Source organism: Rhincodon typus, chromosome 1 (assembly GCF_021869965.1).
Source record: "Rhincodon typus isolate 14 chromosome 1, sRhiTyp1.1, whole genome shotgun sequence".
NCBI lineage: Eukaryota > Metazoa > Chordata > Chondrichthyes > Orectolobiformes > Rhincodontidae > Rhincodon > Rhincodon typus.
In genome coordinates, this window is record NC_063332.1 from 34,785,130 (window position 1) to 34,802,160 (window position 17,031).

Consider the following 17,031-nt stretch of genomic DNA (forward strand, 5'->3'; position numbering starts at 1 on the left):
TTGGGCCATCCATCTCTTTCCTATAGTGATGGAATTACTCTTCGTCTTCTTCGTCTTCGTCTTTGTCGTCGTCTTCTTCCCGACTCAAAGTAATCTACTTAATTCTCTGAGATGCCATTCTTCCCATTTTCAAGTTGTCCAACGTTGATCTTTCCTCTTCCTTTTTTTCTTAAAGTCGTCCCTCCATAATGTCTCTTAAAGTCTGTTTCTTTTTCAAGTGTGCCTTTTCCTAACTATGTTCATCAAATTTCTTTGTTCATTCACGCTCCACAGCGCTGTATCATTTTAGTTTTTCAATCCAGCACTTCCTTTTCATTTTTCTCCAAACTCATATTTGAAAGATATTTTGCAAGTTAGGTCTCCTTTTCTAGTAAGGTCACAACTACCCAAAATCAATATTAGAAAATCTAGGTAGATTTTTGAGCTTTCTAGTTTGCAACATCTGTTCTTACCAAAGATGGTCTCGGGGTGTTGTGGCAGAGAGGAAGTGACCCTACCTCAAAGCCAGAAGGCCTCCGTTCAACTCTAACCTGCTCCAGTGGTGTATCATAACATCTGAAAAGTTTGTCTACAGATCGATGAAGATAGTTGGCCAGGTTAATAGGGTAGTTAAGAAGGCACATGAGACACTTGTTTTCATCAGATGAGGTGTCGACTGTAAGAGCAGAGAGCTTACGTTGGAACTGTACAGATGTTTGGTTAGGCCACAGCTGGAGCACTGTAATACCGCAATATAGGAAGTATATGATTGCACTGGAGTGGGTGCAAGGAAATTCAGCAGAATGTTACCCGAGATGGAGCATTTCAGCTTTGAAGAGAGGCTGGATAAGCTCAAGTTATTTTCTTTGGAGCGGAGAAGGTGGAAGGAAGACCTGATTTAAGATGTATTAGATTAAGAGGGTGGATAGAAAGTAGCTCTGGGGGCACATTCTAAAATGAAAGGCAGGTGGAGGTTTGGAATGCATTGCCTGGGAGGGTATTTGAAGTGGGAATCCTCAACCTTTAAGTGCTTGGATTAGCACTTGAAGTGTTACAACATTCATGATTCTGGGTCTAGTGCAGGAAAGTGGGTCTAGGGTAGGTAAGACTGTATTTTTGGCAGTATAGACTTAGTGGACTAAGGACCTTTTTCTGTATCGTATGATTCTGTGATTTAAAAACCATCTACCAAGAACGACCTTTCCCATTGCGACCTTGTTTTTATTTTGTTGCTGCACCGTCCATCCACAGATGTTGTTATTCTTCCTAAATATTTGAATTTTTGCCCCATTCTGGTTCGCTTCCTTATACAATTATATGAATATTTCTTGGTGATTTTGAGATATACATGACTTTGGTTTTGACAATATATAAAGACTTTTTTTTATTGTGGACTGAAATGAGAAAAGAATGGTTTTAAAAACTAAGGATGGTTGCGGAATTGCTACTGGTTTGAAAGTAACTAACTTGACAACCATTATAAACATAAATAATTGAGCTGCTTATGAACCAGTAATTGAAGTATAGTTTATAGATGATCTGGAGCTGAAGGGTTGTGTATAGATGGAGCTTTAGTTGATAAAAGAAGCTGACCGGGCTATGGTCGAGTAACCAGTTTCTGATGACAAAGGCCTTCTGGCTGCCAACAATTTTGTGATTGGTTGTCAGGAAACCGAACAGTTTGTTGCTGTGAATAAGATATATAGAGAAGCCTTCATACCACCAGCTTAAGTACACGCTCTCTGTTCTTTGCAGAAAGCTTGAAGAAAACTAATTTATCATTCCTTCAGCAGTTGCTTTAAATGTCACTGTTAATTGATATCAGAGACCTTTTTATAAGTGAATCAGTCACCCTGTGCCTTTTGCAAACCGGTAGAACCATCTGGAGAAGAACAACTAAGTATTCTGACCAGCGCAAAAAATCAGAAGAATCGTCTTAGTAACCTTTGTGAACAGGAACAACTAAACTGCTTTCCACCTGTCCTTAACCCATTTTTTTTGTGTGTGTGTTTATTGATAAGGACATAAGAGTTCTAACTGGTAAAAATATATGTGGAGTCTTCTTAATTGTTTACATTGCAAACTGCAAGCGGGAATAGGCGATTCAGCCCTTCAAGCCCACTCTGCCGTTCAATACAATCATGGTTGATCTAATCTTGGCCTCCACTCCATTTTTCTGCCAGCTCTCCATAGCTTTCAACCAGTTGCTATTTAAAAATCTGTCTACTTCCTCCTTAAATTTATTCAGTGTCCTGATAACCACTGCACTCTGAGGTAGTGAATTCCACAGATGCAACAGTCTTTGAGAGCAATAATTCCTCCTCATCTCTGTTTTAATTCTTCCAACCTTTAACCTATACCTATGACCTCATTCTATATAGCCCCAGAAGGGGGACCATCCACTCCGCAATCACTTTATCTATCCCCGAAACATCTATGTGCCTCAATTAGGTGTCTCATTCTTCTAATCTCCTGAAAGTTGCGAGGTCTAAAATATTCAATCTTGCCTCATAAGATGAGCCTTTCATCTCTGAAATTAATCAAGTAAACCTTCTCTGAACTGACTCCAGTGCAATTGCATCCTTCCTCAAGTAAGGGGACCAAGCCTGTCTGCAGTACTTGAGATACAATGTCACCAATGCCTGAGACAATTGCAACAACAATTCCTTACCTTTTTTATACTCCTTTCCTCAATAATAAATGACAAAATTTCATTTGCCCTCCTTATTATCTGCTCTACCTGCATATGAGCTTTCTGCAAGTCATGCATGAGGATACCTGATCCTTCTGCAATGAAGCATTTTGAACTTTTTCTCCATTTAGATAAGTTGCTTTTTTTATTCTTCTGATCAAAATGGATAAACTCGCACATCCAATCTTTTTGATGTGGATCTCAACACAACCCTCAATGAATGGGCTCTCAGGTGACTTGTGTGAAAGTCAGAACATTGACAACCCTTGGCTTCTTTCTTTTGTTATTTGTAATCTAGTCATTTTCCTGACTTTTTAAAAAAATCTTTGAACAGCTCAGTAATTATTTCTCTTAAATTCATCCTATGTTTTTAATCTCATCTGTAGGTCTTTCACCTATTCTAGCTGCTTTTACAGTTTTTATTTCATTTCTGATTTAAGTTTTTTGAAGAAGTAATGAAGAGGGTTGAGTGCACAGCGGTGGACGTGATCTAAATGGACTTCAATAAGGTGTTCAACAAGATTCCTCATAATAGGCTGCTTAGCAAGGTTAGGTCAGACGGAATACAGTGAGAACTGGCCATTTGGATATAGAACTGCTTCGAAGGTAGAAGACAGAGGGTGGTGGAGGATAGCTTTTCAGACTGGAGGCCTGTGACCAGCGGTGTGCTGCAAAGATTGATGCTGGGTCTACTACTTCTCATCATCTATATAAATGATTTGGGTGTAAACATAAATATGGTTCGTAAGTTTTCAGATGACACCAAAATTGGAGATGTAGTAGACCGTGAAGAAGGTTACCTCAGAGTACAATGGGATCTTGATCAGATGGGCCACTGGGCCAAGGCGTGGCAGATGCAATTTAATTTGGATAAATGTGAGGTGCTGCATTGTGGAAAGACAAATCAGGGTAGGACTTATACACTTAATGGTAAGGTCCTGGGGAGTGTTGCTGAACAAAAAGACCTTGGAGTGCAGGTTCATAATTCCTTGGAAGTGGAGTCCCAGGTAGACACGATAGTGAAGAAGGCTATTGGTATGTTTGCTTTATCGGTCAGTGCATTGTGTACAGGAGTTGGGAGGTCACGTTGAGGCTGTTCAGAACATTGGTTAGGCCATTTTTGGAATACTGTATGCAATTCTGGTCTCCCTGCTATTGGAAGGATGTTGTGAAACTTCAAAGGATTCAGAAAAGATTTACAAGGATGTTGCCAGGGTTGGAGGGTTTGAGCTGTAGGGAAAAGCTGAATAAACTGGGGCTATTTTCCCTGGAGCGTCAGAGGCTGATGGGTGACACTATACAGGTTTATAAAATCATGAGAGGCATGGATAGGGTGAATAGACAAGGTCTTCTTCCTGGTGGAGGGGAGCCAAAAACTGGAGGGCATAGGTTTAAGGTGAGAGGGGAAAGATTTAAAAGGGACCTAAGGGGTAGCTTTTTCATGCAGAGTGTGACGCGTGTATGGAATGAACTGCCAGTGGAAGCGGTGAAGGCTGGTACAATTACAACATGTAGAAGACATCTGGATGGGTATATGAGTAGGAAGGGTTTAGAGGGCTCTGGGCCAAATAATGGCAAATGGGACAAGATTATTTAGAATATTTGTTTGGTATGGACAATTTGGACGACGGCTCTGTTTCCATGCTGTACAGGTCGATGACTCTGCTGCTTAAATCTCGCTGTTTTAGTATTTCTGGCCAAGTGAAGTCCATGTCAACATTTCTCTCTGTACCTACTTCGATCATTTCAGTTGTTTCATATTTTGCAAATAGTTACAAGAGCATAAGACATAGGACCAGAAATTAGGCCACTCAGCCCATCGAGTCTGCTCCGCCATTCAGTCATGGCTGACAAGTTTCTCAACCCCATTCTCCCATTTTTCTCCCCGTAACCCTTGATCCCCTTGACAATCAAGAACGTATCTATCTCCATCTTAACTATACTCAATGACCTGGCCTCCACACCATTCCAAGGCAATGAATTCCAATAATTCATCACTTTTTGGCTGAAGAGGATTGTCCTTATCCCCGTTCTAAAGGGTCTTCCCTTTACTCTAAGGCTGTACCCTGGGTCCTAGTCTCTCTTGCCAATGGGAACATCTTCCTAACATCCACCCCATCCAGGCCATTCAATATTCTGTAAGTTTTAGTTAGATTTCCCCCGTCATCCTTCTAAACTCCATTGAGCATAGACCCAGAGTCCTCAAACGTTCCTCACATGTTAAGCCTTTCATTCCTGGGATCATTCTCGTGAACCTCCTCTGGACCCACTCCAGGGCCAGTGCATCTTTCCTGAGGTATGGGGCCCAAAATCACACTCAATACTCCAAATGTGGTCTGACCAGAGCTTTATAAAAGCATGGATGTACTTTTGAGACTTTATATTCTCATCCTCTTGAAATAAATCCCAAAATTGTATTTGCCTTCCTAACTACCGACTCAACCTGCAAGTTTACCTTGAGAGAATCCTGGACTAGAGCTCCCAAATCTCTTTGCATTTCAGACTTCTGAATTTTCTCCCCATTTAGAAAATAGTCTGTACCTCTATTCTTTCTACCAAAGTGCATGACCTCACACGTTCCCACATTGTATTTCATCTGACACTTCTTTGCCCACACTCCTAACCTGTCAAAGTCTTTCTGCAGTCTCCCCCACCTCCTCAATACTACCTGTCCCTCTACCTAACATTAGAGGGACATCTGCAAACTTAGTCAGAATGCCCTCAGTTCCTTCACCTAGATCATTCATGTATAAAGTGAAAAGTTGTGGTCCCAACACTGATCCTTGTGGAACACCACTTGTCACCGGCTGCCATCCTGAGAAGGACCCTTTCATCCCTACTCTCTGCTTTTTGCCAGACAGCCGATCTTCTATCCATGCTGGTACCTTGCCTCGAACACCATGGTCCCTTAGCTTACTCAGCAGCCTCCTGTGTGGCATTTTATCAAAGGCCTCATGGAAATCCAGAAAGATGACATCCATTGGTTCTCCTCGGTCTAACCTGCTCGATACCTCCTGAAAGAATTCTAACAGATTTGTCACGTATGATCTCCCTTGATGAAACCATGCTGACTTTGCCCTAGTTTAGCATGCACTTCCAAGTATTCAGAAATCTCATCCTCCACAACGGTCTCTAAAATTTTACCAACAATTGAGGTCAAGCTAAGTGGCCTGTAATTTCCCGTCTTTTGCCTTTCTCCCTTCTCAAACAAGGGTGTTACATTTGCGATTTTTCCAGTCCTCTGGGACCCTCCCTGACTCCAGTGATTCCTGAAAGATCACTATCGCCTCCACTATTTCTTCACCTATCTCCTTCAGAACTCTGGGATGTAGTCAATCTGGTCCAGGTGATTCATCCACCTTCAGACCTTCCAATTTTTCTAGTATCTTCTCCTTGGTGGTGGCCACTGTACTCCCCTCTGGCCCCCACCGACTTTTCTGAATTTTTGGGATATTACTTGTGTCTTCCACCATGAAGACTGACGCAAAATTCTTATTCAGTTCCTCGGCCATTTTTGTTCCCCATTACTATTTCTCCAGCGTCATTTTCCAGTAGCCGAATGTCCACTTTTGCCTCTCTTTTTCCCTTTTATATATCTAAAGAAACTCTTGCAATCTTCCTTTTGTATTATTAGCTAGCTTACCCTTATTTTTAATCTTCTCCCTCCTTATTTCTTTTCTCGTTGTCCTTTGTTGGTCTTTGTAGACCTCCAAATCCTCTGGCTTCCCACTGCCCTTCGTCGCATTATATGCTTTTTCTTTTGCTTTTACGTTGTCCTTAACTTCCTTTGTCAGCCATGGTTGCCTCACCTTCCCTTTAGTATGCTTCTTTTTTTCTACGGATGAATTTTTGCTATGTCGACGACGATGTCGTCGTTTCGGGTCCAGTGACCCTTCCTCAGAACTGAAACATCAATTCTGTTTTCTCCCTCACAGATGCTGAGCTTTTCCAGCAACTTTGTTTTTGTTCCTGATTTACAGCATCCGCAGTTCTTTTGGTTTTTATTTTGCTATGTCAGTATGCTTTTACCATTTTTTTTCTTATGAAATGCTTTCTTCACCATCTTTTGCTGTTGATTTGCATCCTGTACACTGCTTGCTACTAATCTCCTTTGCTTTTGCATACATAAGATCCTCGACTGAACTCTGTGTTGATAGATTGTATTTGATTTTGTTTTTGTGTGGTGGTTTTCAGTTGCAACATAAGCACAACAATGAAAGAAGATTATTACACACAAGAAATAAAGATAAAATAGAATAAGCCAAACTATATACATATAATATGTTTGAAGCTTTCAAAATACACAGAAAGTCAAATAACTCTTTTGTTTCTAAGCTATGAGTGTCTCCCAATCAAAAGAAAGAACTCAATACCTGACATGCTAAATGGAAGTCTAATGTACAATTATTTACTTTGTTCGCTTGTAAAATTCTCCTACTGTAAACCAAAATATATTATCATCATAGAATTCCGACAGTGTGGAAACAGGCCCTTCGACCCAACAAGTCCACACTGACCCTTGGAGCATCCCACCCAGACCCATCCCCCTATAACCCACCTAAGCTACATATCCCTGAACACTAAGGACAATTTAGCATGGCCAATCCACCTAGCCTGCACATCTCTGGACTGTGGGAGGAAATCGGAGTACCTGGAGGAAGCCCACGCACACACTGGGAGAATGTATGAACTCCACACAGACAGTCGCCCGAGGGTGGAATTGAACCTGGGTCCCTGGCGTTGTGAGGCAGCAGTGCTAACCACTGAGCCACTGTCAGACCAGGCAGCATCAGAGGAGCAGGAAAGTTGATGTTACGGGTCGGGACCCTTCTTCTGAAGAAAGATCCTGACCCGAAACGTCAACTTTCCTGCTCCTCTGATGCTGCCTGATCTACTGTGTTATCTCTGACTCCAGCATCGGCTGTTCTTACCATGTCTGAGCCTTTGTCAGAATGTGTTTTAAGAGAAAACATCATGGCAACAGAAATACTTACAAGTTAGTCATGAACCCACTTCAGAAAATAATCTGACTTTTTCAGATTCAAACATCAAACTTAAAAAATATTATTAAAATACATATAAATCTTACACCATTCATCACAAATGAAAAGTTGGTTTTGTTCATCCCTGTTAAATATGAAATAAATCACAATTTACATAAATTTACTATAAAGCATTTCCAATCACTTTCCGTGAAGTTGGGTAAATGGACCTTGAGGCATGTGTAAACTTGTAGTAGGGGTAAGCAGGCATCTCATAAGCAGTTGGGTTTATAAGGTGCACAAGGACTGCACGTGGGAGTAATTGATGATGCTTAAGATAAGATCATGTCTCGTTTAGGGAAAAAAAACGTGTTAATGTACCATTGCTATAAGTCTGAAGTCATGCATTTACAAGCCAGATGGGATAGTAACAGCAGGCCTTTGTGATAATCCTATAGTTATGTCATTATCATTGAAACTAGCTTTTTACATTAATTTTCATTTATTAATTGAATTTAAGTTCTGCAGCTGCTGTGATGGAATTTAAACTTTTGCTTCTCATTAGTCGAGGCAACTAGATTACTAGTCCACTAACAAAGCATCTATAATTCTGTTTTCTTAATCATCAAAATTGTTCAGGACTGCTCCTGATTTCTGTAAATAGATAGTACACCTAGAATTACTCTTATTGAATTGGATTAACCTCTCTATTTCAAATATAATCATTTCTGGCCAACTCTGGAAAATATATTCTTTCTGTGGAATGAGTCTTATTGGCGATTGATATTCCATTCTCTGTTTATACTGTGCAGTGGAATTAGAGTACTGGTAGAAATAACAAACTAATTGTGTGTATTTAAAGTTTGTAATGTGTTATGATTTTGAGATTTTATGTTCCTGAATGATAACATTTTCCATTGTCATAGTCCAATAGATCAGCAACACCAAAATATGGCCTTCATAAGGCTGCAAGCTCACCCATTGGATGATTATATTGTTGCTTATGACAGTGTGCCCCTGGAAGTGACATGATGAGTTCTCTTCTGTCTTTTTACTACATAACTGGCTTTAGAGACAGCTCAACAGTTGTAATAGGGTATGATGCAAATCATGGCCACATGCATGATATTTCATTGAACTGTTTGTGGCTGAATGATCATTTTGCTTTTTGAAATTCTTAGAGGACACGGTGATAGCAGTTTCAATGACTGGGATTTTGAAGGTGTGGATTATTACTGCTGAAATCAATCGAATGCAGGTATGATTTTACATATTTGGATAGAGTAGTTTTGTAAGTCAGCAAATTCTGTAATCGTTAATTTCGTGGACAGATTTTCCATGTGTCATGAACTGTAATGTTAATGCAGCCCTAACATTATGATTCCTCCTGGTTTCTGAATACCCAGTAGACTAGAATGGTGAATTTTTGGATCCTAACCCTATCCTTCTTATCTGTAAATATTATTCAGTTTTCAAGTGTGTACACTTTATTTGAGATGTCTTTTGTTCACTGCTTTTATTCTACTTTCTATATCATGTTTTCCCTCTAGTTACCTGCAATGTTACTTGTGATATGACCAAGCAATGCATAGTTCATAATATGTTGCATTTTATGAGAGATTTCGTAGTTCACAGAGGCCTCTTGCCTTGGCTTACATTATGCCCTCAACCTAAATAAGTACTTGTCACCTTTTAATAGGAGAGATACTTATGGTCCATCATGGACTCTGGACTTTTGTTTTGGTTTTTGCATACATGTAACATTACAGGCAGAGAGTTGCAGATTACCACCACCCTCTGGATGAAGAAGTTTCTCCTCGCATCCTTGCCATAAATTAATGCCCCCTGGTGATTGATCCCTCCATCAAGGGAAAAGTTCCTTCCTATCTAGAGCAACTTATCTAATTGTCTGGGATCTCCTTAAAAGCCCTGGCAATGCATTCAACTGAGGCAAGGTCAGGACTAGAAAGCTATCACAGGTGCTAGGTTGAATTCCACAGTTAGGTAAGGTTCATACTTAAAACAGAAATTGCTGGAAAAACTCAGCAGTTTTGGCAGCATCTGTGGGGGAAAAAAAGAAAAGTTAATGTTTCAGGTCCAGTTCTGAAGAAGGGTCACTGGACCAGAAGCGTATACTTTGCTTTCTCTCCGCAGATGCTGCTAGACTAGCAGAGTTTTTCCAGCAATCTTGTTTTATTTGTGATTTCCAGCATCCACGGTTCTTTGAGGTTCAGATTTCTTGAGAATATTGGTGTTGTTGCCCTTTTAGGAGTGTCATCCTAAGAGATCATAAACCAGAACTAGACCCTGATAAAATTATGGGATTACTTTATATGCTTATTATTTCAGCTGAGTTATTAAAGAAAAAAAATTTGTGCTGATAATAATAGATGGTTGAATGCTGCACTTGATTTCGTTTAACTTGGATTGTTGATCATTACACTTCCTTTCTTATAATTGATTACAATACTCTAAATCCAAGTGAGAACAACATGAAGTGCACCAACATGCTTCTTGTACTTTTTCTACTTTATAGGATACCGAGCCAGTATTTGAAGAGGAATCCAAACCCATTTACTGCCTGAACTGCCAAAGCATTTCATTTTGCACATATACACAGCGATGTCTGCTGGTAGTTTGCTGCAAATATTGGCGGGTAAGACATTTTCATGTACCAATTTATGATTTCAATGAAGGAGCAGAAGTTTGAAATCAAATTTTTAAAATGTAAAACTGTAATATTAAAATTTAACAATTCATTCAGATATTACAGCTTTTGCACTTTAATTGTCTTATGCCATTATGTTTTTTTGCCACTTTTTTTTTCAGGTGTTTGATGCTGGAGACTTTTCTCTGCTATGCTCGGTATCCAGCGATAATGACCAGTCTTGGACTGGGGGTGAATTTGTAGATGCTGACAAGGTTGTCGTTTGGACAGAAGATGGGAGTAGCTTCACTTACCAGTTACCACCAAGGTACACTCAAACTTAAAAATGTTGTTTAAATGTTTGTATTTTTTGTTATTGTTTTGCGTCACATGCTTCACACTTCAGGGGCAGAGTGTGTGAATGCAATTCAAGACTGATGTGTACAACTTATTAGGTTGACAGAAAATATTAACATTCCAATTAATGAAATATGTGAATTGATTTGATAAAGCAGAGACAAACTGTGTTTCATGACTTTAAATTCAGTTCTATTTTCAAACAATGCATTAAAGTTTTGGAAGCTCTAATTGCCTGCTTTGATGATAATACATACAATTTTTATGTTTTCTTAAAATAAAAATCAAAATGGTCTAAATTAGCAAGTCAGCTGCACCTGTGCAAAGAAAAACTGTTGTAATGTTTCAGATCTGTGGCCTTTGTTTTTATTTCAGGTTTCTAGCATCTAGAAAATTTGCTTTTATTTTTAGATATTCCTTTGTGTTTGTGTCTGAGAGGAAAGATGGACACAGATTTTTCACATCCAGGAATCTATGATGAAATAGTAAATTCTATGTTTTATGAGATCCCTTCGAAAATCAAATCCTAGTGTTTCTATACATGGACCTCCACTTGGCGTGTGTCTTGTGCCATCTCTGCTGAAACAGTAAAACTCTGCCAGAATCGAAGTACATATATAATGACAAAACTTGAATTCATTTTCCAGTTTTGTGATACTCTGGGTGCCTCCTAGCTAGATCTCCTGCTGGATCAAAGACTTCAATGCTTCTAATTTGAGCAGCACTTCTAATAGTATTGTGGAATTCTAATGATTATAGCCCATTACTGACAAAGTCCAGGACCAAGTCTTCGGTTGTCCTCATTTACAGGTGAAATACAGACTGATCCCACGCCACCATGCTTGGCAATGCAGCTGCACGCTGCTTCCCCATTCCAGTTCTGCTGCATTCCAAATACCTACTTCAAATTTGTGCCTCCTGCATACCGTTTTGTTGTATATTCGCCGCAGTAAAAATGGTAATAGATTAACATTGAATATATTATTCAAACACAATAACTGCTGCCTTTAAGCTGCATGTTGGCTCCGTGGTTAGCACTGCTGCCTCACAGTGCCAGGGGCCTGGGTTCGATTCCACCCTCGGGCAACTGTCTGTCCGTGTGGAGCTTGCACATTCTCTCTTGTGCCTGCGTGGGTTTCCTCCCACAGTCCAACGATGTGCAGCCTAGGTGGATTGGCCATGCTAAATTGCCCATAATGTTCAGGGATGCATAGATTAGGTGGGTTATAGGGGGATGAGTCTGGTTGAGATGCTCCGAGTGTCAGTGTGGATATGTTGGGCTGAAGAGCCTGTTTCCACACTGTCTGGATTCTATGGAACTCTGAAGAATTGGTACAATTCTAGAATACCTTAGAAATAGTGTGAGTTGGTTCAGCTACTAAAAATCAACTACCATCATGTTTGGTTTACTAAGAACAACCACAGGAAGCTTATTTAATGAATTTAGTCTAGTCAGATATTTTTCATTCCATTTGAAGTGTCAAATTAAGGTATTTTTAGCAGGTGAACATTACTGTAGTGACCTGTGCACTCTTTGTTTCTTGAAGTAGTTACTTGACATAATTAGCAGGGTTATTTAAACTAGTTATATCATTCTTATTGTAGTTCTTAGTACCGTATGACATGGAACTAAATCTGGGTAAAGTGTGTAGGAGTATTACATTTGTTCATGTTAATGCATTTTCTTACATTTCTTGTACGGCCACTTTTGGAATATTGCATTCAGTTCTCGTCTCCCTGCCATAGGAAAGATGTTGTTAAACTTAATAGGGTGCAGAAATATTTACAAGGATGTTGCCAGGGTTGGAGGGTTTGAGCTATAGGGAGAGGCTGAATAGACTGCGGTTATTTTCCCTGGAGTGTCAGAGGCTGAGGGCTGACCTTATAGAGGTTTATATAATCATGAGGTGCATGAATAGGCTGAACAGCCAAGATCTTTTTTCCTAGGGTAGGGGAGTCCAAAACTAGAGGGCAGAGGTTTAAGGTTAGAGGGGAAAGACATAAAATGGACCTAAAAAGCAACTTTTTCATGCAGAGGGTGGTGCGTGTATGGAATGAGCTGCCAGAGGAAGTGGTGGAGGCTGGTACAATTACATTATTTTAAAAGACTTCTGGATGGATATATGAGTACGAAGGGTTTAGAGGGATATGGACCAAACACTGGCAAATGGGACTAGATTAATTTAGGATATTTAGTTGGTGTGGGCGAGTTGCACCAATGGGTCTGTTTCGTGCTGTACAACTGTATGACTATTTTGAAATTCCAGTAAGTGTTGCCCTGTTGTTCACTGTGTTATGGTACAGTTTATTGTACAAGCATCTTGCAATATATTGTGATTTTTACGTGAACTTAAAAAAATAACTTTGTACTTTCGTTTCAGCTGTTTACCAGCCAGTGGATCCTTCCGCAGTAATGTTGGCAAAGCCATTGAGAACTCCATTCCTCCTTTACTATTTAAGGTGTTCGACTGGAAAGATAAATCCGTAAGCCATACTTTGTTCAAATATTGGATTTTAGTAAATAGCTTACGTTGATATGTAATTTGTTTTGCTTGATTTTTGGGTGTATTTATTAAAGATATTCATATTAGAAAATGGAAATGTTAATTTCTGGTACTACATTGAACTTCTGGCTATCCACTCTTCATAGGACCCATTGACATTAAATTTTTGCACTGCTGTCATCATTTTCATTGCTCACTTAAAAATCTTCAGCATGAGCTGTGCATCCCATATTGGACTGTGGAAGTAGAAGTCTTTTTGAAATTGACCTGTATCCCTGTGGTCTAAGGTTACAGTGAAACTAGGCTTCCATATTAGAAATTATGCTCGATTTGACTCCAGTCTTGAGTTCAATTGGCTTTAGACCAGCCTCTACTAAATTCTACTCTGATGTATTCTGGGATTTTCCCTTGTAAAGTTTTTAGACTTTTGAAACAATTGCAAAACCATATGTAATCATTAAGAGCAGTATCTTTCAATGACTGGTACTTTTGCAGAATAAAACAATTACTGAATGTTAATTCTAAGTTTTGACTTCAGTTATGTTGATCATCCAGGCGCAGGTTTGATTCCATAAAGTTATTCTAGACAAAGTTGCTCACTTTAACTGGCTAGGCTTTTGCAAAGTTTGCTTTCAGGTAACAAGTCACTCTCAGTATTAAAGTTGCCCCTTTTCATTCTTATTTCAGTTCTACTTGGAGTTGGCAGCATACATTCAATTTTCCTTTAGTTTCATGATGATATATGTTAAAAATCTAGGACTAGTGAAAAATTTTGAAAGGCACAAATTCTTAAGCATGGGCTTGATGTGGTCTTGATCATTGCTGGTGTGTGTGCTTATCACTATCTTAGGAATGTCATTGCTATGTATTCTTTGATGTTCAGTGTCTGAATTCGTTTCCATGGCAGATCTTGTGATCTGGAGTATTTGCCTTCTGATAGATATTTTGCCCGACATGACAAAGGTTCATAATACAGAATTTGTTGTGGCCATTGGCGACTGAAATATGACGTGCACTTTTTGTAAGGTGAGATGAATATTTATTCTGAATTGCGGCACAGATGTGCAAAGACAGCTGGAGTAGACCATATCAATTGCCAAGCCTACCTCACTATTCAATACGGTGGAGGCTGATGGAGGGCTTCAACTTAACTTTCTTGCCTGCTTCGTATATCCCTTAATTCCCTGAGAGACTCGTGATTCCTCAGAAACTGAAATAGGTATCCATATTCAGCAAGAGTTGCATTTAGGCTTGGGCTGATAAATGCCATGTAGCATTCACACTGCACAAGTGACGGGTGGTGAGCCTTACTCGACAGGAAAGTGTCTATCCATATCCTCTTTATATTGAATAACATTGCCTCCATTGGTGAGTGTCCCATTATCAGCATTCTGAGCTTTATCATTGACTAGAAACTGAAATGGATCAATTATGCAAAAACAGCAATGTGGGTGTTCCCACTCCCAGTGGATTTCAGTTCAAAAAAGCAGCTTACCACCACCTTCTCAAGAACCTTACCAAAGATTCACAACTTTTGGGTCAATAATCCTCTCGTCAATTCAGTCTGAGTGATTGACCCCTTATCTTGAGACTGTGTTCTGTGTTGTAGATTGTCCAGAAAGTGGAAACAACCTCTCTGTCTACGCAGTCTAGCCCTTCAGGGTCTTCTATGTTTCACTGAGATCAGCACTTTTTTTTGTTTTAAACTCCTGAGAATATAGGTAGTTTATTCAGCCTCATGATAAGCCAGCTCTCTCATCCAGGGATTGAGTGAACTTGAGATCTAGTATTACAGAGAGCTGAAGAAAAGAATGATTTGCATTTATGTTATGCCTTTTATGTCCCCAGGACACTCCTTAATAGTTTAAGGTCATTTTTGAAGTGCAGTCATTGTGTCCTGGATAATGTTGGTTTGCAGTGATCAAAATCCTACACATGGCAATAATGTGAATGAATGGTTAAAATTACCTTATTCTGCTATTTAAGGAAATTGTACTCTATTTGAGTAAGAAAATCATTTTATCTAAAATCAAGTTAACTTACAATCTCGTATAAATTCCATTTGCCATTAAGGCTGTAATGAATTACATTCTTTCATAAGATACAGTCAAGGCAACTTTGCCAAACTGTGATAAGCGGAGTTGTATTTTCTTGGACAAAACCCTTTATAAGAACCGAAATCAAAACAATTCGAACATGGCTGCTGAGATGCGAAAGGACAATTCTGCATTGCTGTTCGTAGGCACTGTGCATAGACTGCCCTTCCAGGATGATATCTAAAGTGTTCACTAGCTGGATAAAGTCTGGAGTAAAAATATTACTTGTAAATAGTCAACTGGTGAAATACAATTTTGTAGTGTTTAATTGGTGATACACTGCCCATTTATGGAACAATTACAATGTATCATTTTCTTTGAGAATGATATTACTGCAGTCATTTCAATTAACCAGTAGAGGATGCTGTAGGATAATAGGTACCATATATCTTTTATTTTGGAGATTCATATGAATGTTATGATCCTCAGTATTGGTTTTTGCATCTGCTGACTGGTGACTCAGATCTGTAAATAATGTGCAGTGAAACAGAGCAAATTATATGGAGCTAGGTTAAACTGATAGGTTACATTAAACTGCATTTTGTCTTTGTCCGAAACGTGGGACAAACAACAAGCGGTTTCTGAAGGCCAGCACTTTCTAAGATTGTTTTAATCAAGGCAAAGGTATTCAATATGTTTGCATGTTGGGAGGCGACGGCCTGATGGTCTTATCACCGGACTGTTAATCCAGAGAGTCAGATAACGTTCTGAGGCCCGGGTTCGAATCTCGCCACGGCATATGGTGGAATTTGAATTCAATAAAATATCTGAAATTAAGAATCTAATGATGACCATGAATCCATTGTCGATTGTCAGAAAAACCCATCTGGTTCACTAATGCCCTTTAGAGAAGGAAACTGCCATCCTTACCTGGATTGGCCTACATGTGACTCCAGACCCACAACAATATGGTTGACTCTGAACTGCCCTCTGGGCAATAAATGCTGCCTAGCCAGCAATGCCCTCATCCCATAAATTAATAAAAAAAATTTAGATAAAACATTTAACATAACAGCCCCTGTTGAGTCCTTAGATGAACAAGCTACTTTACAGTTTCCTGCTATACAGAGAATGTAGCATGCTGCATTATTCTACTACAGTGTATTTCAGAAATTCCACAATGACTCAAGGAAGAGCAGTTTTTCCCCCCCAACAAATACTACAGAAATAAATTACATGGATGAGCCAGTACACTTTCTCTCCAAAGAGTAGTTCAGTGCAATAAAATCAATATGTATTCAAGTTATTATTTTGAAAATGTGGTTGTATTGGAAATTTGAAGTGAAATTAGATGCACAAAATATCTTTTTCAACATCTAGGCTAATGTTCCGTGTTGGGACTCCATACCAAACTTTTCTGAGAGTTCTGAAGCATTAACATGATACCGTGTATTTTCCTTTCTTAACGGTGGTGGTTACGTTATATATTTTGAGCATTTTTTTAACCTTGTTTCCAAGATTACGGTTAAACAACTTTTTCAATCTTACGTGCATGTTAACTTTGTGAAGATATGCTTGTATTGTGTACATTATGGCATTTATTACTTAGCTCCACTTGTAATAAGGTATCTTAAACTCCCGATGATATGCATTTTATTTTCCCATTTGATATTATGCCTCAATAACTTTCAAATATTTCATTAACTTCTCTTGGCACTTAGTTGAAAAGTAAGAACGTTGGAGCAAGAGGAAGCTATTCAGCCTGTCAAGCCATTTATTCTGACCATCGCTGACCAAATAATTCAATTTTTTTTTTACCCACACTATCCCCCTG

General features: G+C 39.2%; 1 protein-coding gene across 1 annotated transcript in view; it reads left to right on the top strand.

The window, feature by feature from the left end:
- LOC109928323 (WD repeat-containing protein 7) overlaps positions 1-17,031 on the top strand; it is a 375,400-nt gene that overhangs the window by 38,969 nt on the left and 319,400 nt on the right. The window contains exons 6-9 of the mRNA XM_048604178.1: positions 8,835-8,911; positions 10,190-10,309; positions 10,483-10,628; positions 13,039-13,141. Of these exons, the coding sequence (XP_048460135.1) occupies positions 8,835-8,911; positions 10,190-10,309; positions 10,483-10,628; positions 13,039-13,141 (446 nt within the window). The remainder of the gene's footprint in view (positions 1-8,834; positions 8,912-10,189; positions 10,310-10,482; positions 10,629-13,038; positions 13,142-17,031) is intronic.